The 19,578-nt window shown below is 40.3% G+C and overlaps 1 protein-coding gene across 2 annotated transcripts in view; it reads left to right on the top strand.

The window, feature by feature from the left end:
* DROSHA (drosha ribonuclease III) overlaps positions 1-19,578 on the top strand; it is a 75,045-nt gene continuing 55,467 nt past the window's right edge. Inside the window, exons 1-10 of one of the 2 annotated variants that reach the window (XM_076330395.1) lie at positions 1-32; positions 2,522-3,379; positions 3,483-3,542; positions 6,606-6,698; positions 7,682-7,913; positions 8,823-8,964; positions 12,052-12,206; positions 15,261-15,341; positions 16,951-17,037; positions 17,145-17,231. In XM_076330395.1, coding sequence (XP_076186510.1) covers positions 2,529-3,379; positions 3,483-3,542; positions 6,606-6,698; positions 7,682-7,913; positions 8,823-8,964; positions 12,052-12,206; positions 15,261-15,341; positions 16,951-17,037; positions 17,145-17,231 — 1,788 coding nt within the window. In that variant the 5' untranslated portion in view covers positions 1-32; positions 2,522-2,528. The remainder of the gene's footprint in view (positions 33-2,521; positions 3,380-3,482; positions 3,543-6,605; positions 6,699-7,681; positions 7,914-8,822; positions 8,965-12,051; positions 12,207-15,260; positions 15,342-16,950; positions 17,038-17,144; positions 17,232-19,578) is intronic. The other variant, XM_076330396.1, reaches the window with a different exon arrangement.

The raw sequence follows: 19,578 nt of genomic DNA, 5'->3' as shown, positions 1-19,578 counted from the left end.
CGGCCGTTCTGGCCTCGGCGGCGGGGCGTCAGGTGGGCTCTGCGCGCCCGGCTGCCTGCTGGGGGCCGCGGGGCGGGCCGGGTCTTCCCTTGGGCCACTCCGCTCGCGGTGCCGCGGTTCCCCGCGGGGCGTCTGGGGCCAGGGCGGGCGGCGGGGGCAGGTGTCTTGGGCGGGGGGGGGGGAGGCGCGGCGGCGCCGGTGCTGGCGACCTCGGCGCTGGTGCGGGTCGGGGTGGCGGGGCCCAGGCGGCCCCTGCCGGCAGCGCCTCCCGCGGCGGCCGCCCGGCCGGCCTGCGGCTGAGGAGGCCTCTCCGTGTGGGGAGCGGGGCCGTGCGGCGGGAGGGCAGCGCGGCAGAGCCTGCCCGGGCGGGTGTCGGTCTCGTCGCTGGGTTTGTCTCCGCCGGCCCTTCGGTGGCCGTTGGAGGCCGTTACAGACCGTTGGGAGGCGATGGTTGGATGTGGCCTGGTCTCGGTGCCCTGTTGCCCGCAGCTGTGTGTCTGCAGGGAGAGAAGTTTTTTTTCGGTGTTTTTTAAGGAACTGATGTTACTTTTGTGTGTGATGGCTTCTACCAGCACAGTAAATTTCCTCTTTTAGGTGACAGGAAAAGGAGAGTTTGTCCTTTACAGTGTTTTTGAACTTATTTAAATTTAAATGAAAATTAAACATGACCAAAGTTTACAGCAGAGGGAGCTTTAAAATAAGTTGGGCTTTTAAAACCATTTCATGTAGCATTTTTTTTGTTTGGTTTTTTTTGAGCTGTGATTCTGTGCGTTCTGAAGCAGTGAAATTACAGTGGTAGAACCAGAGCGGTTCTCCCTGGTGTTAGGGAAGTCTTAGAGCTCTATTTAAGAGAGCTGATAAACAAGACCCTTTGTTTAAATCCTATGACATGTTAAAAAGAAATGTGCTTTAAGGCAAGGCACCGCGGTACAGTGGCCTTTGCTTTAATTTGTTTAAGGTAATAAGAGTTTTGCTCAGCCTGTTTAAATAAAATGTGTATGTAAATGTCAGCAAAGTATAAAACAGTTTTCTGTTAGAAGCCTGAGCTATGTAAGATCATGACTGGAGAACTAAAGCAAAATTGATTCAGCTCTGGAGAGGGAATGAATGCCACCACCGCCAATTCCAGTGGCTTCCACTAAGCCCTGCGTGTGTAAGGAGAGACGTAGGGTCTTCTTGGTTCCTCCTCCTTGATGTCTGTCCTTTCCTTCATTTCTTTTCCTTTTTCCCTCTGGTTCAGCAGAAGTTGTCTGCTGTCTCTCAGCAAGCTATGTCTTTTGCAGCACTGGCACCAGAATGCAGATGAAAGCAGTGCTCTGAGCAGTCCAGGTTGGCCATTTTGCATGGTAGCAGGTGGGAGAATGTTCTGTGCATGTATTTCAGCTTCAGCAGAGCCTCAGTAAAACGAAGGCTTTGTTTTGTTTTATCCGGTGATGTTTCCAATTTTGTGTGTGCGTCTCCTTTCTCCCCCCCCCCCCCCCCCCCCCCGCCCGAAAACAGGATTTGAGTTCTGCAGCTGCTTAACTAATTGTTTTTTTTCCTCTCCCTCCATTCCAGCCAAGACACGATGAATGATTTTTTATTTTAATTTTTTTCCTTTTTTCCAGTTCTTGAAACTTAACATTGTAATTAAAGAATGAATTTTAACTTTAATGAAGCACAGTTGTTTTCATTTATAAACGTTAATACAAGGCATTAAATACATGCATAGTTTTGAGCAAGACTTAAGCCTACTTGAAGCAGTGGCAATTGCTGGAAAGGTAACAGGGCCAAGCTGGCAGCTGAGGGATTTTTTGGGAACCATTTATTTCAATGAAATTGGAGTAACAGCACAGTCTACATAAATTTTTCTGTAACCTGTAAGATTCTCAGTCTACAAAAATATACCTACCTAACTTAAAATACTTAGAAATGTCTGTTGAATTCAGTCCTTTACTAAATTTGGGTCTCAAATGCGAATGTAAATTGCTACTATCTCATTTAAAATTTACATGATTTGTTGGACCAGGTAACTTGCAATGAGGTGTTATAAACTCATTCTGCCTGAAGTTTAGAATCATGTTCTAGAAAGAACTCCTTGTTATTGGACTTTGGATGACAATTGCAGTTGTTAAAATGAGTGGTTTCTTTGGCGTGGGGTATCTGAAGGCTTTATATCAAAGTGTCTAGTGAGTCCTAGTAGAGGCACTTGTATCCTTGGCCAGTCATCATATCAATCACTTGTTGAAATTAACATTGCCCTAAGTCAGAGTGTGTGGTCCAGCTGGGGTTCTGGATTAAAGACAGTAGAGTCCTTTAAGCTTCTCATCCATGAAAGCAATCAAAGGGCCATAAATGACCTGTACTAGAGGTCTGAGGAGCACAAAGCTCTCAGTGAGAGATAGTGGATATCGTTTACTGCTTCTGTTAAAGGAAATTGCAGAAACTGTAATTTCAGTACTTGGGGAGTAGTTCCTGCAAATGCATTAAGGACATCCTACAAAAATTGTGTGACACTGGACTTTTATTTTCCTCATTAAAGGTGAGCCATGTCTTTCCATTCCGGGCGAGGATGTCCCCGTGGTCAGGGGGGACCAGGAGCAAGGACTTCAACACAGACCTACCGCCCTCAGAACCTACGGCAGCTTCACCCACAACAGCCCTCTGTACAATACCAGTATGACCAGCAAACTGCCCCTCCAACAACCTATTCAAACCCTCCAACCACTGGTTATATGCCTCCCAGACCAGACTTTGTGCCCTATCCTCCTCCAGTGCCCCCTTCCGCACAAAATCCCATCAGCCAGTGTCCCATGAGGCCACCGTTTCCAAACCACCAGATGAGGCAGAGCTTCCCGGTGCCTCCGTGCTTCCCTCCTGCTCCCCCGCCTGTGCCAAATCCTAGCAATGCTCCTGTGCCAGGAACTCCTGCTGGGCAAAGCACCTTTCCTTACATGATGCCTCCTCCCGCAGTACCGCATCCTCCTCCCCCACCAGTCATACCACAGCAAGTCAACTACCAGCCTGTGTACTCTGCAGGGTATTCGCAGCAATCGTTCCCACCGCCTAACTTCAATAGCTATCAGCACAACTCTGGCTCCTTTCCGAGCAGCGCTACCAACAGCAGTGGTGGCAGCAGCCATTTTCGGCATGCGGGTCAGTACCAGGGAGAGAAGTCACAAAGTGATCGACGGTCTCCAGAGAGGAGCAAGCACTATGATGAGCACCGACATCGCGAACATGGTCACATCCATGGTGACAGGCATCGGTCCACTAACCATGGGGATCGTCGGGATCGAGGCCGGAGTCTGGATAGGAGAAGGCAGGAAAGCAGTCGGCACCGGACAGATTATGATAGAGGAAGGGTATCGCCTCATCACAGAAGTTATGAGCGTAACAGGTAACTTGAGGTATCTTCTGCCTGCAGAGGGAGAGCTGTCATCGTTGTCCCATACTATTTGTTTGCATCGATGTTCTTCCCTCACACTTGTTTTTCCCTCTAGCTCAGGAGGTAGCCAGTACTCGGGTCTGATGGAAAGAGCTACTGTTCTGACATCTTTCAGGTACTGTGAGGCTTCTGCCTCACCTTTGCAAGCTTGGCAGACTTGTTGCCCTTGTCCGTGGAGATAGCTGGGAGCAAAGAAGCTCTCGTTTGAAAACTGAGTGGATTGCTGATTAGTGCTCTACTCTCATGGTTATTTACCATAGAAACTTATGCACATGTGACATGAAAGTAGAGTTGGCACAACTTTGTGCAAAAAACTGTGTTCAAAGTTGAGCCTTACAAACAGTTAAGTCTCAGCGCTTCAAATATCAAGATTTAGGTACCAGAGTTAGGGTTCCAGGTGTTATTTGAATTTGGTCTTTCTTTGAGTAAGCCCTGTATTTGTAGAGAACCAGCACTTGGAGGGGTTTATAGTCTCATAGGTGCACGTATCTAATCCCTGCAGTGAGGTGTTTTAGTGCAAAGCATGTTGTGCAGCGTTCATCCTGCTCTGTCCTCATCCTCATGGGACACCAGCGCAGACATGTGCAGGCTTGACAGGACCTCCCAGTGGGTGCTTAGACCTGCCTGTGTGATTCTGTTCAGGATGAAGACCTCAGTAAGCCAGCCTGTGATCTCAAGAGAAGACTGAGGTGAAAATTAGCATACACCAGTTAAAACAAATGGGCAAGTTGTAGGCTATGTTGACATCTTATGATTCAGATGGATGAGTGTGGACTGCTTATTTTGGGATGTATCATGAAGTTTCTGCCTCTCTACTTCATAGACACAAAACAACTTGCAGATTATGAGCTGACCTGATAAAGTTTGCTGTGTGGTGTTTTAGAGCAAACCGTTATCAGTTAAATCTTCCAGATGTCTTAGATTTGCTCTCTTGGTGGCTGTTTTTGTGTCTGATGATCAAGGTCAGAATATTCAAAGAGAGATACCGGAAAGTTAAGTATCTAAATATTTATCAGAGCACCTGGATCACATACCCTAATTTTAGAAGCTCTGAGCTTTCTCATGTCATGTGTGGAACGTGAATTTACACATAGTGCCTATGGAAATGAAGCCACTTTGATTTAGATATGCAGAGATTTAATTGCAGAACCTTAGACAGCTGTATTCAAAAAAAAAAAAAAAAACCAACCCCAAAACCCCAAACCTCACATTCAGTAAGTTTACTTTGATTTCCAAAAGAGGATTTTCCTAAAACTGAATGCAACTGGCATTAAGGCACTGGCTTCTTCTGTATGATGAGCTTGTGGAATTTTCTGCCCTTTGTAGGTGACTCAAATATTTGCCACATAATTTCACAATTTATTGCTTAGATTTTAAAGTTCAGTTTTAAGTTTTGAAAATTCATGTTTCCAGCCGCGTCTTTCTCAAACACTTGTGGATTACTGCTTGAGGCCAACAGCTTTCTGGTCTACTTGACAATGTATCTGCATATTTTAATGAGAACTGTTTTCCGGCCTCAGTGTGTTTTTTGCACACCATCCCTCTCTCAAGCAAATCAGACGGCATAGAATATGCACTCTCTGAAGACTGAAATCCATGCTTGAACAAGGCACAGGCAGAGAAGGATGAATGGGTGTGGGGAAGAACAATAGATAACTTATGTGAACTTTGTGCTTTGTAAATTTGCATTCTATTTCATGTTACACATATGGAAACATACATATATATGTTCATAAATAATCTTGCCTCATTCTGTTAGCCCACCAAACCACCTGAGGTGCATATTTATAATTCCTTGTGTATCAGCAGACTTGTTTACTAGGAAATTGACAGCTACACAAATGATTGTGGACTAAAGAGTTGTCAGCTGTTTAGCAGAGTATGAAAACCGCCTGTGTGATCTTTGCTGTCTCCTGTACACAGTAATTTGGAATCATTTAGGTTGGAAAAGACCCTTAAGGCAAGTCCAACCGTAAACCTAACACTGCCAGGTTCACCACTAAACCATGTCACTAAGCACCATGTCTACATGTCTTAAATACCTCCAGGGGTGGTAACTCAACCACTCTTCCAGGGCTTGATAACCCTTTCAGTGAAGAAATTTTTCCAAATATCCAGTCTAAACCTCCCCTGGCGCAACTTGAGGCCGTTTCCTCTCTTCCTGTCACTTGCTACTTGGGAGAAGAGACCAACACCCACCTCGCTACAACCTCCTTTCAGGTAGTTGTAGAGAGCGATGAGGTCTCCCCTCAGCCTCCTTCTCTCCAGGCTAAACAACCCCAGTTCCTTCAGCCGCTCTCCATAGGACTTGTTCTCTAGAGCCTTCACCACCTTCTGTTGCTCTTTTTTGGACGTGCTCCAGCACCTCAATGTCTTTCTTGTAGTGAGGGGGCCAAAACTGAACACAGTATTTGAGGTGTGGCCTCACCAGTGCCGAGTACAGGGGCACGATCACTTCCCTACTCCTGCTGGCCACACCATTTCTGATACAAGCCAGGATGCCATTGGCCTTCTTGGCCGCCTGGGCACACTGCCGGCTCATGTTCAGCCGGCTGTTGACCAACACCCCTAGGTCCTTTTCCCCAAGCCTTCAGTTAATTTAAAGCTCTTTTGCCCCAGAAATATGTTTGGGTGGTCAAGTTCTTTATGTGTATGTGCAAGCTGAGACTTGTAGATGAGATTCATAGTTTGAGCATGATGCAGATTTTCTGTGTTTATAAGTTTTTTGTGTGTGCTTGAGGTGGCTGTCAGGAAGGGCTTTGCCTGAAACACTTGAATGATTGCTGTGCGTACAAAGCTATTGTGCATGGCATATGTTTTCTTTCCCTTTCTGAGGCATTAAGAGTGGTTGAAGGTACAATAATCTTACCCTTTGCCATTTGTAACAGAAGAGGAAGAATGGCAACAAGTCCTGTGGTGAATTTATAGAAGTTACCTCTGTATCATATGAATTAACCGTCGTATTGAGATAGATGGCTTTATGATAAAGGTGGAGGAGATGGGTGACTGTCTTTCACAAATTTCTTGAAGGTCAGCATTAAGAATGTCTGGGGTTTTAGCAGTCAGCACGTGTGTCATTTTGCATAACATGGACTCAGCCTGCTTCTGTGCTCCTTTCAGGCGTGGAATGTATGAAATGCCAGATTTCTCATTTAACTTATGTTTTGAACTCTCCAAGGGAGCGGGAGAGGGAGAGGCATAGGCACCGTGACAGCAGAAGATCACCATCACCAGACAGATCCTACAAAAAAGATTACAAGAGAGCAGGAAGGTAAGGAAGGTTACGTTTGGTCTCGTGTATTTGGGGCTCTGTGTATCCATGCATGTGAGTTTTTGTGTATGTGCATACGTGCCTGGTTTGAAACTCAGAAAAGATGAGCGCCTTAAATTTATAACCATCTGCGTATACATGTGAATGTCAGCTATCTCAAGACCTTGTGAAGCTAGAAACAGGATTAATCTCTGGAGAGAGGGCTTCGCTGCTGTGTCCTGAAGACTTCCTCCTACATCTGCTTCTAGTCTGTAAAGTACCAAGATTATTTAAAGTCATTCTATGTTTAGATCACCTTTTAGGAGCTTTTTTTTATATTGATATAAAAAAAGAAATTCCTTCTGGATCCTGGATAGTTGAAATCAGTGCAACATTATTGGCTTTGTAGGCAGAGGAGATTAAAAAAAAGAAGTAGTTTTCATACATTCAGCTTCTGAAAGCATAACTCTTGCAATACATAAGGAATATCACAGGTTGTGTTGTTCAAAGAAGTGCCAGAGTTAGAGTAACACAAGCAGCGTGGCTTCTGTATAATCCTTCTAATAAAATCCTAATTCTTTTCTCATGCAAACAGTTTGTGGGCTATGTATTAAAACTTCTTTATATTGTAACTTTTAGTTGTGAGTGATGTGACTTTTAGTTTTTAGTGATGAGTTTCTAGCTTTGGAACAAAATTAAAAGAAAGTAATCTAGAATGCAAGTAGGATTTTTAATCTAAAATAGCATATATTTTTTTCATTCTAATTCTTGAAGAAAGTTTAAAATACAAAAGCACTTTCAATTTTAAGTCATTTTTTATAGTAGGTCAGAACTACAAAGTACTCTTTATGTTGCAAGTTAAAAGCAGGAAGAGGCAATTGGATTTTCTGTAGTTTATATGATAGAATGATGTACTGATCTGCAGCAAACTATTTGTTTTTCATTATAAAACTGTCACTGTTAAAATAATAGAGAATTGCTTTTGTTTGCTTTCTCCCACTAAGCCGGTCTCCAAGCAGAGAGAGAAAGAGACCCCGATGGGAGGAGGACAGGGAAAGGTGGTCTGAGAACCAGAGCTCCAGCAAAGAGAAAAATTATACTGCTATCAAAGACAAAGAATCAGAGGAGAATGCATCTGAAAAAAACGAAGAGGAAGATGAGGAATTACTTAAGCCAGTCTGGGTTCGCTGTACCCATTCTGAAAGCTATTATTCCAATGATCCTATGGATCAAGTGGTATGTTTGTGAGAGAACTCTAACATTACTCTACACAGTCTTTTACTGATTATTTGGTACTTGATTAATATGAACCTTTCAGCAAGATCATGTTTTATGTCACTTAATCTTTCTATCCTCCCAATCACCTCAGTCTTTTAACCCTGTTAAGGGCTTTATTTGTTGGTATTCTCTATTTTCATCAGTTTCTTCTGTTTTCATTCAGATTAGTGGTACATGGAAGAGGGGTACTTTTTTGTCTCCAGGAGGGGAAGGGTGGGTTTCTCCATTATACCTGCATTTGAGCAAAGATGCTTCAATCACCATGTATTCCCACAACCTTGGAGAAGTTTTGTACAGAAGCAGGAAGTCAGGATTCTTTGTACTTGAGAATAACACTTGCTGGTGGAGTAGTGATAGAGGAGGAGAGGTTTCTGGTTTTTTGAGGTTTGTGGGGGTTTTTTGTTTGTGGCTGGTTGGTTGTGGGGGGTTTTTTTTGAGAATTACATGGAGAGTGAACTCATAGTGATTGAAAGCATGCACCAAAATGAGCTGAGTTTTGTGTTTATTGTGTGTGATAAAATTCTTTTTAATTGCAAAATACTTCCACAGGTCTCCTGTTTCTTCTAAACCTGTTAAAAATCAATGCTGAGCTGTACTAAATATGCTTAGTCATAGTTCTGCTTTGTTAGGCCAAGGGTTTGATGATAATGCACCAGCAAATGAAGTAATTTCTCTGCTAATTCATCTGACAGAACAATGTAATGGTATGCTAAAGCCTTAACAAGTATATCCATGTTTCATTGAACTACACCGAGACCCATCTTTCCGCCCCTTGCTTTTCATTGTGAAATGCTGGTGCATGTTGTATTCATGTGCTATTTCCACACTGTCGGTTTTTTTGTTGTTGTTCTGTTTTTTAATTAACAGGGGGACTCTACTGTGGTAGGAACAAGCAAGCTCCGAGACCTGTATGAAAAGTTTGATGAGGAGTTAGGAAAGCGACAGGCGAAGGCCAAAGCAGCCAGGCCGCCGTGGGAACCACCAAAGACCAAGCTGGATGAAGATTTAGGTAGGCAGAAATGATGACAAATCTCTGAAATGGAATAATCTATAGTTAAGCTGGTTTTGGCAGTTGTTTGTATTTAATAATGTTGTTAAGTTTTTTAAGTCCTTCCTTTCTATTGCATATGCATGGGAGTTTTATTGTTGCTTTTGACTGAAGTAGAGCTAGATTTTTTTTTTACCCAGAAAGCCTAAGGGAAAATGGAGGGTATCCAGCACTGCCTTACGCTAAAGTCTCTTCCATGGCATGAAAACACCCTGAGCATGATCAGATAGGCCAAAGCATGGCTCACAAGAGGCTTTGAGGAGCTCCTAGTCTTATATTTCTAAAAAAGAAGCAAGAGTAGTGGTAAACTCATATGGCTGCTTGTTATGGCACTGAGTTCATCTTTCTTTTGGATTGTATTTTGGTTGTGCAGCTCTGCTTACTATAATCTGATGCAGAAGTATCAGTTTTCAAAACATAGTTTGTCTGCATTGTCATGTGCCACCGATATGGACCTTCTTGCAGTGAAGTAAGTCTGCTAGCTGTATCAGTTGTTGGGAAGGTACTGGTTGAATTAGCAGGGCATACTTTTTGATAGCAATTTGTCTACTCAGAAGTCAGTGAAAGCTGTTTTTCTTACTTTGTTTTGTGAGAACTGTCAGCCGTTCTTGTTATACTTCCAGCATTTCAGTGTTTCATAGTGTGTTTTTCAGTCAGTTGCATTAGTTCAGGAAATTCTTAGGCATATCACATTAATTTAGATACTCCGCTGGGCTTGCTTTTTAACTGATGCTTCATGTCTGCCTGTTGAGCTGCTTCAGACTCATATCTGAGCCTAGTAACTCTTTAAAAATCACATATCAAAAATTCTGAAGTTGAAATACAGGTATATAATGACATGGTCAGTTACATGCAGGCAGTATAAAAAGATACAATACTGGTGAAAGAAAAATAATAAACAGAGATTAAATAAGATGTGAATTCACTTTTGTAAAGGAAACCTTTTTACCTTTTTTTGAATAGTGGATTTGCACATATTTAAATTCACTCAAGAATCATTATCAAAGTTAACTGCAGGGTGTTTCAGGAGGCATATTTTCATGTGGATGAAGCGAGGACAAAACTACTGTGTTCAGCATACCTGTGTGCTTTACTTTCACATACCTCCACTTTCTCGGATCTCTGCAGTAAGAGTTCCTTTGCTGCTCCAGGCTAAAATATAGGGCCAAGAGCAACTTCTCTGTGTTTATTTTTCCACTCTTTCTGGAGGACCTGAAGGCTCTGCGTTTGCACTGGTCCCCTGGGCTGACTTGGTGTCTGTGCCAGCTTCTCCTACAGCCATGCTTCTGCAGTGTCTAATAGTTTGTCTTATTTTGTACTTAAGTAGATGCTGTCTCTCTTCTGCCTTGTGTTATCAGTAATTGTGTACTGTAGTGAGATAGCGATGCTCTCGAAGAGCGCTTTTAGATCATGAAAGGCTGATTTCAGTACATGAAATCCAAAAGTTCTTTGTTGGTCTTTCAGAATTTCAGCTTACTGTCACAGGTCCCATGCTCATTTTGCACCTAAAATTAGACTTATACAACTGTATAAGTTTATATATGTCTATCAGAGAACTTTTAAAACTCAAGTGTTTGTGAATATTTGTAGGAATATACGTGTATGCACATTCAGGCAAAACTTGATTGCAACTGAGCATGTGTGACCTACGTAAATCATATGTCCCAAGGACATATTTTCATAACACCTTATGCTGAATTACGGGCTGTATACGTCTTGATTTAAAGAAAAAAAGGGAAACATATTTTGCTAGTAATATTCTCTCATTTTCTCTCTCTCTCTCTCTCTCTCTCTTTCTTTTAACTAAGGAGAGTCTTGTATTCAGTAAATACACATATTTTAAACCATAGTTTCACAGTATTTCAAAGCACTGGCAGGGTAGTTAATATGTTTTCTTTTAAGTCGAAACTTAGAAATGGAAGAAATGTTGCATCCCTTCTTCCAAGAATAATAAACCTTACTTGCTTTGTGCTATATGTCTTGGCTATGAAGGCATTTATTTGGAGCTGAGATCATCTGTGGAAGTGAGTGACATTATATACATAAGAAAGGGAGTCACTTGTAAGTACCACAGGAGGTTAGAGATATGTGAGATTGGGCTCTGGGGTTTTTTGTGTGTTTGTTTTTGGGGTTTTTGTGGTTTTTTTCTTTTTAAGTCCAGACACTTATTAACATTACTCTGACAAGACCACAAAGGAGACATTTTAACAAGTCTAAGACAATCTTCTTTTTTTTTTTTCCTTAGCATTGTTCTCCCCTCTGATAGAAAAATTGTTTCAGTTAATACAAAGAAAAATGTCTTTAGAAAAAAAAAGTAAGGAGGAAAACTCACAGAACAGGACTTCCAAAGAACTTATAGCTGCATTCACTCAGCTAGTAGTTCCAGGTTTTCTTCTTGTCTGTGGTTTCTAATATGTTATAATGAATTTATTAGAAATAATTGATTTTGAAAAATGAGTCTAACAGTACATGTTCTATAATAATTCTATCCATATGTGCTGTTTGGTAACTCTTAAATAGACAATATCCTGCTACAGACAGGAGCATTTTTAGGTAAAATGAAATAGACGTAAGCACTTTGCTCATAGCAAGCAGAATTAACTTTTAAACAACAAAAGGTTCTGTTTAGCTCATTCTAATGACCTTAAGTGTATTCTTTCTCTTTTCTTTCTTTTTTCTTTTTCTTTTTTTTTTTTTTAACTTTACGGTCATACTTGTGTTGGTTATAGCTCTGTAATCTTTAATGTCAAGTAACTGAAATTGTTCTTCTACAACTGATCAGTGGTGCTCCTGGACAGCCAAACAGCAATCTGATGCATGCAAACAGATGCAGTTGTTGTAGGCATTTAATATCCATAGCATTTGCTGTCATTTTTAATTAAAAATGTAGTTGCTGTCCCTCTTTTCATTAGTGTGAATGTCATGCACAACTTAACTAACTGTGGCATACTGAAAGTTATTAATGTCATGTTAGAGAATGCATTGCTACTGGGGAAGAGAGTGTGTGGAAGTGTTTTTCACCGACTTTATTTTCCCTGTGTGAATCAGAGAGCTCCAGTGACTCAGACTGTGACTCTGAAGATGACAGCAGCTGCTCTAGCAGTTCAGATTCTGAAGTTTTTGACGTCATTGCAGAAATTAAGCGTAAAAAAGCACACCCTGATCGTCTCCATGAAGAACTGTGGTACAATGATCCAGGACAGGTAGGGTGAGAGGAAAAAGTACCGTGTGTCTGAAAGTCATTCTCCCCTGTAGACCTAAAATTCTGCATTGTTGTCAAACATGCTGAGTGACATTTATTTCAATATGCATTTTTTTTTACCCCCCTTTTCTCTCTCATCTTCTTCAAAGCACTTCACTTTTGATTTCAAGAGTGTGGTTTCAGCTCATGAATCCTGGGGATTATTCAGCTGCAATCACATCTGACACTGTTAATAAAACCTGAATTGCTAACAGTGTACTAATGCTGTCCTCTTAGCCCTGAGATAAAAGTACACAGATGAATTCTGGGATGGAGAAAAAGCAGCATGTTTACCTCCTTTACAAATTTTTCACCTAAAAGCTCTCAGCTCATAATGATAAATAATGTTTTAAATATGTGGTTAATGCTCCTAATTTCTTGTCTAATGGTTCTTTTGTAATTGCATGGAGATTATAGTTCTCATTAAATGTAATTGCTGAGCTCATGAAGTGTTGTTTTGAATGTATACATTGCACAGAAGACTAGTTTTTGTTTGCAAATTTGCCATCTTCATCTTTCTTACTTAAATATTTTACAGTCTATTCTAACTCATTGTCAAATGGCATCTCAGTAAATTTATTCTTCTGGCACTTTGTGTGATGCATGAGTTTAGCATGCAACAAATCATAATGCCAAGAGATACTGCAATGCTTATTGCCACTGTGGTAATTCAAAGGTCTGTTGAATATTCTATTACAGACTCATATTTATGCTTCTAGTTAAAAAAAAAAAAAAAATTTGACCGAGCATAGCTAGCTGTTTTTATTTGTATGGAAAACAAAATTAGCGAACTGTTTAGATACTTAACTGAAAAAATTGTGTAGCTCTTGGGCACGCTTCAAGGTAATGTTCTAGGCCAGAATATTAGCTGAATAAGAAGTGGAATAACTGTAGGATGAATAGATTCAGAAATGTGTGGTTTATGAGTTTCCTGCTGAAAAACTTTCTTTCCCAAAAACTTGCTTGAGACTGACTCTTCGTCTTTCTTGAAGGGGCTGAAATCAGATCATGGTGAGCTTGTCGGTGCTCTACTACTTTTGAGTAGATTTTTATTTGAAAACGTTTTCCTAGGTATTTATCTGGTATGCCAGAATGCTTTCTAACTATCACTACGTAAAACAGGAATGATTGCTGTGCACACTGGCACGTACAAGTACACCGTCTGACACGGAACTAGATTTTTAGGATGGATCTTCCCAACCCTTCAGTCTGAGCAGTGTGTTTGTTACTTTGGATAGTCTCCAGCAGTGCTGGCAGTTGCCAGAAAATAAATTGTTAAAGCAGATGCCACCGCAGTGGCCTTTTGCTTACAAGTGTTATCTGCTTGTTTGTGTTGCCCTGTTAGCCAGAGAAAGTTAGAAGCCATTACTTTAGTTTTATGTAAAGTTGTGACCTTTCAACATCATTTTATCGTCACTTCATAATTGCTCTTCTGCATTTTTCTTTTTTCCATGAGCTGTGTCATTAGAGACAAGATAGATACGTATCTGACTTGCTTCTCAAGTCCTGGGCTTTACGGTGCTTCACATGTCCCTCAGTTTCGGTCTGTGCATTTAATGTAAAAGAGGCAGTGTTAGTGCTGAACAGTTCTAAGAATTAAGGATGAGATTTTAAAAAATAAGTGATGATTATTCTAACAGCCTCAGTAGGCCCTTATTTTTTGGGGAGTGATGAGCAATTTGCATTTTTTAACTCTCTTCTGTTTTGTGGCTATATAAGCCAGTGAGGAAGTATGCTTTTACTTATAAGCATGATTCAATTTCATTGAGCTTGTACTCCCCTCAAGGGTCTCGAAGCGTGTAAAAAAAATGTGTGAACAAAAAGCAGTCATGTCACTCTGTTGTTAAGATTGCATGACTAAGTTCCCAAAGGAGTAGAGAAGTGCCTTACTTCTTACGTTCCTTTGCATGTATGCACTGTGCCAGTCTGAAGAAATTAAACTGAGATTAACATTCAGAGAATTAACATCAGAACTAGAAAGTTGCGTCTCTCTCCCAACTGTCTGAAGACTGCATTAACAGCAGTTTGGTGGTTCTTGCTTCCTGAGGTATCTTCACATTGTATCTATTTGATGATACTATTGAGCCCCACCATGGACGCTGTTTCCATTTTCAGGCTGCTTGTAATGGTATGGAAAGTTCTGCTGGTTTTTGTATTGTATTGAAAGGTGGTGGTGTTTTTTCTAAGTCTAAAAAGAATGTTTCAGTTCTTGGATTCAAACTTTGAAAAACTTCATTAAAGCCTGGGGGTTGGGAACTTAATTGTTTCTCTGGTTTGGTTCTGGGGCTTTTTGTTGGATTTCTGCAATGGGCGTGATGTTAAGAGCAGAAAGCTTTAGGGTATTGCAGTAATTAGTAGTCTGCATTGAACTTGATCATAAAAGTGAAAAAAAACCCATGAGCTTTATAGTATGTACAATGGCCCTTTTTGATATAGCTACTTGTTGCACCCATACAGAATACTGAAGTGGATATTTTTTTCCCCCCTTCCTCTTTTTTACTGATCTGTTCGCAGGATGCATTTGAAGTGTTCCCATTGCTTCTTTAAAGTAACAAGTAAAATCTTCAAATGGTCTGCTTCGCATACTTTTGGTGATAGCCTTGCCACATTGCAGAGGGGTTAATCAAGGACAGGATTTCAGTCAGGGAACTGAGTGGAACTGTTTGAACGTGGAGATTTCAGTACATGAATATTTGCATGTGAATGTTTAGGACCTGAATCTCATTTTAGGCAGACAGTGTGCTGTTTGTATGTATAAGAAATGGAAAAGATGTGGTACAATTCTGCTGAGAGCATTTTTCCATCTTGTGCTTCTGAAAAGGTGATGAAGTTCTAATGCTATTGTGCAGTTTTCTTACATTAGCCTATACTGTTTTCAGTTTTATTGGCTTAAGAACATCCACTTAATCTAAGCATGACAGGCTTTTAGAAGCATCAGCACCCCGGGCATTAAAACCAACATGCTTTTCCAAAACCATTTTTCAATAAAAACAGAATCCTATTTTGTTTTTGACAGATGAATGATGGACCTTTGTGCAAGTGCAGTGCTAAAGCCCGACGAACAGGAATAAGACATGGCATTTATCCTGGTGAAGAGGTAAGTAATTCTAAGAATTGCAATTATGAATATAAACTTGCTGCTGTAAACTCATACTTGGGTTGATTTGAGTTTTTTTTTTACTGTGATTTGCAGGCTTAGTAAAAACTCCTGTGCAACTTTAAATCACTGAGGTGTGTAACCTCATATTTAAAATGCAATACTGGTAATGAAATCCACCTGAAAACTATGGAGAACTTTTGCTTGTATTTGTTTAGTTCTAGGGTGTTTTTTTTTAAGTTGCTGAAACACTATTACATTAATAAAAAAGAACTTGTGGTCAAAGATCTAATATGTTCAAGTGGATGAGTATGTTATGAGGGCCCTCTTTGTGAAGGGATTGCTTTAAAGGTAAAACGAAAAGTAAATAAAATAGTAATTCTGCTGCTGACAGGAGCAGGAAGCTTGTCGGGAGGTGTTCTTGCCTTAGCACTAGAGCATGTCTGCACTGTAAACATTCCTCCCTGCATTCTCTGCAAGAAAAACACTAGAGACAAGGGGGGAGAAAATTTTAGCCAGAGAAAACTGATATATAAAACTTGCTGCATGAAGGCAGCTGCTCCCTGGATCAAGGCCAGCTGGGAATTTGAGGTTTCAGAAAATCTCCTAGGATGTACTAGTTTTTAGTGTCCTGTAGATAAAACTGCCTAGCTTTAAACTGGCTGGTTTGTAACTGTCGTGTCGCAGCAGTGAGAAGCTTAATTTGGGGCTGAACAGTCAGAGTAATTACCCTACTTATTGGATGGATTTTGCAAAGTGCACAGAGCTGTGTAGTGGCATAGCTATCTTGCTATCGCCATCAGGCCAACTTTTGTAATGCTGTTTAGAATAGTACCCTGTTCACTGCAGTGATTTTGGTGGTTTTTTTGCTGTGCGGACAGATGTATTTTGAGCAGGCTGGTGGCAGCCTCTGAACTGCAGCAAATTGGATGTAGGGCGTACGAGAAACTGTTTTTTTCTGACTGCTGAGGATTTTTGGGTCTTTAAACTGGACTGCTTCAGAACAAGCTGGAAGAAAACATGAATCCCAGGCATTTGGTGTCGCATCAGAGTGCACAGAGGGCTGGCTGCCTTTGGACCTTGCAGGCAGGCGTTACAACCTGGCAGACAGAGCAGGGTTACCAGAGCTGCCTCTTGGTGATAGACTAATCCCTTCTTTTCAGGCCCCAGACTTGCCCCAAGCAGATGAGCTGATACCTGTCTATCTCGGTAGCATACTTTGAGATCTTTTCATGTGAGGTCCAGGTTCCTTTTCATAAGCTTTTAAAATCAGTTTCCTGAAACAAATTTATATAAAAGAGGAAATTAGTCTGGTACGTAAACAACTAACTGCTGTGGGTAAGAAAGATGGAGAGTCAAATGGAAAATAAAAAATTACAGCAATGTTTTTTCACCTTTTTTTCCTTTTGATAGCTTTAAAAATATTTCTGAAAGTGAAAATGTAGATAAGGCCCCACTTCCCCCTTCCCAGAATGCTTAATTATGACTACCTGCTTTTATTTAATTTTTCCTAGTGCATATTTCATGGCTATTAGAAATGCTTTATTCTCTCTTTTAATCTAAATTTGCCTTGACTCTACACATAATTCTACTTATCTCTTTCTTTAAGCCCATTAAACCATGTCGCCCCATGACCAACAATGCTGGAAGACTATACCACTATCGAATTACTGTGTCGCCTCCCACAAACTTCTTAGTAAGTACTTTATAAATAATTCTAACTAGGACTCTAATTTTGTTTTCAATGACGGAAGTAGTACTACTTCTTGCTTACTCCGTGGTGGTTTTGTTTGCTTTTTTTAGACAGACCGACCTACTGTTATTGAGTATGATGACCATGAATATATCTTTGAAGGGTTCTCAATGTTTGCACATGCCCCACTAACAAACGTAAGTGTGTTCGTTGCTACATACATGGGATTTGTTTGGAAGGCAAGCTGTTTCTGCCCTGAAGTAGAACTTCTCTAAAACAATGGTACATGTGTGTTGCAAACATCTTGCCAGCACTGGGGACATGAGAAAGACATTTGTGCTAATGAGTCTCAGGTTTTGTCTTGACTAATTGTGGTAAGCATTGTCTTCAAACTGTGACTGAGAATGTAATGTTTTTACAGGTTTCACAGTTTGGAAGTGAAATAAACCATGGAATAAATTGTTAAAACTAATTGGACTTAAATTGGATGAGGAGGTTTGTTAAGTTGAAAAAGTTTTAAAAAAACCAGCAACAACAATAAAAAAAGGTTTTCCCTTTATTAAGTGACAAATGGACTTTTTTCAGAGATCCACTCTAAAGGGATTTCTGTCTTCTAAAAACTTACCTAGACATATTCACTACTTTCTAACATCTGTTCAGCTTCTTCAGGAAGTAGGGAAGTTATGATTTTTATTAAAAGCTGTAGGTATTTAAAGGCAATTAATTTTATGTTTTGAAAGCAAATATAACAAGAAAAGGACATGACTGGTACCTGACTGCCCTGCTTTTCCAATGTAAGCTGAGTTAGCCATATCTGAATGAAAAATATGCAACTACTTAATTTCTGTACATGTAAAGATTTTTTGTTATCTTGATATTTTAAGAACTGTTTTTTCAAATGTTGTAGGGTTTGTTTGTTTCCTTGGTTTTATACCTATTATTAGCTACACCACCAATGCCAAACCCAGTGTAAGAATGGTTATCAGGACAGGACTGGGTTGTAAGAATACTGGAACTGAGAGGCACTGAGAAGAAAGCATTTTTTTTTGGTGACATTGCATAATATATATGACAGTACTTTACTTTTGGTGAGCAGGGGAAGGGACTGTAATGTTGATGAGGAGTCAGTAAGAGAGTAGAGTTCAGCCTGTGGGGTTGCAGTGTGAAGCAGTCCTGCCAGGTAGCATTAACTCAGCCTTGGGGTTAAAGGCAGATTTGTCCCGAGGCTTTACATTTTCACTTTGCAAACGAGCAAAAAAGAACGGTTTTATTTTACTCCCATTAAAAGGGTAAAAAGACCACCTTATCTTTAGTTTTGTATCTACTGCATGACAGGAAGGAAGAGTTATGGATATCTTTAATATACAGAGAACAAGGAAAACTCTTCTTGTCTGACGTGAGTAGTTAGTGAAGACTTTAAGCTTACTCTTACTGTAAAGTGCATGTGTGTTTTTTCTCATTCCAAATAGGGGAAGTGATCAGCAGCAAATGATTACTTTTTTTACAGAGTTGAATACAAAGCAACACCGTATTGTCAGTTCCTGTTACTAACAGGTATAAAGCCCTTTGGAAGGAGTCTTTTGCTGTCTTGAGATGATTTTTGGCAACATAAAAACTGCTGTTTGAGAGACATTTTGGAACATATTTGATAAAAGGGAGGTGGCAAAGGGTAGCAAAACCAGAGATCCGAACACCAACATCTTTGAATGAACGAGATTTCTGTAATTTGAAGTCTTAGCTTTGCACACTGTTAGAAGTCTTACTACTGTTATTACTATTACTCAGCAATAATTCAGCAGGTCAGATATTAGGGAAAATGGTTAGTACAGTCATAAGAGAAATCATAATTTTCTTAATATAACTACCAAAACAATTTTATAGGACCAACCACATTTTCCTTTGCTATTTATTTGCTTGTGTACGTGGAACTCTAATTCATGGAGATTTTGGTTGTGGTCACTTCTCTAAAGCACTCATTTTCTATTCAATACAAAGAAAAATACCCCAGGCTACTGAGTTTCTGAATCGGAGTATCTTCTCCTGGTTGAACTTACATGTTAGAAAGTAAGCAAATACTCCCTGTATTTTTTTTTTGTTTGTTTTTAAAAAGCTCCGCTGATTTAAATGTGAAAGGTTTTCCTCCCCTCAGATTCTAAATGGGACATTTGACTTCCAAGGTTTTTTATTTTTGTATTCACATTTAATATTGTATCAAATTGTAGAAAGTGCAGTTTTTTATTTGGTTGGTTGGTGTAGCTTCTTAGTTTATCATGCAGATATCAACAGATTTTTGTAGAGAAAATAGTCAGATGTTTGACAGTGGGCTGCAAGAAGATGCAAGCAGAATATTGCACCTCTGCTAAGTCCATTGATTTCAGTGCAATCCCAGCACCGATCAGATATTTATTTGTGAACTTACCAATGCAAAATAACCTTGGGTTGCCTCACTTTCACAGATCATTGAATTGTTCTAAGATTCTTTTACGCTTGCAAGGGCAGTGAATAGTAAAACTTGCTAAGAGCTGTAGATGTGTGGGGTAGGAT

This window comes from Aptenodytes patagonicus, chromosome 2, assembly GCF_965638725.1.
Source record: "Aptenodytes patagonicus chromosome 2, bAptPat1.pri.cur, whole genome shotgun sequence".
Lineage (NCBI taxonomy): Eukaryota > Metazoa > Chordata > Aves > Sphenisciformes > Spheniscidae > Aptenodytes > Aptenodytes patagonicus.
This window is presented reverse-complemented; position numbering and strand designations above follow the sequence as displayed.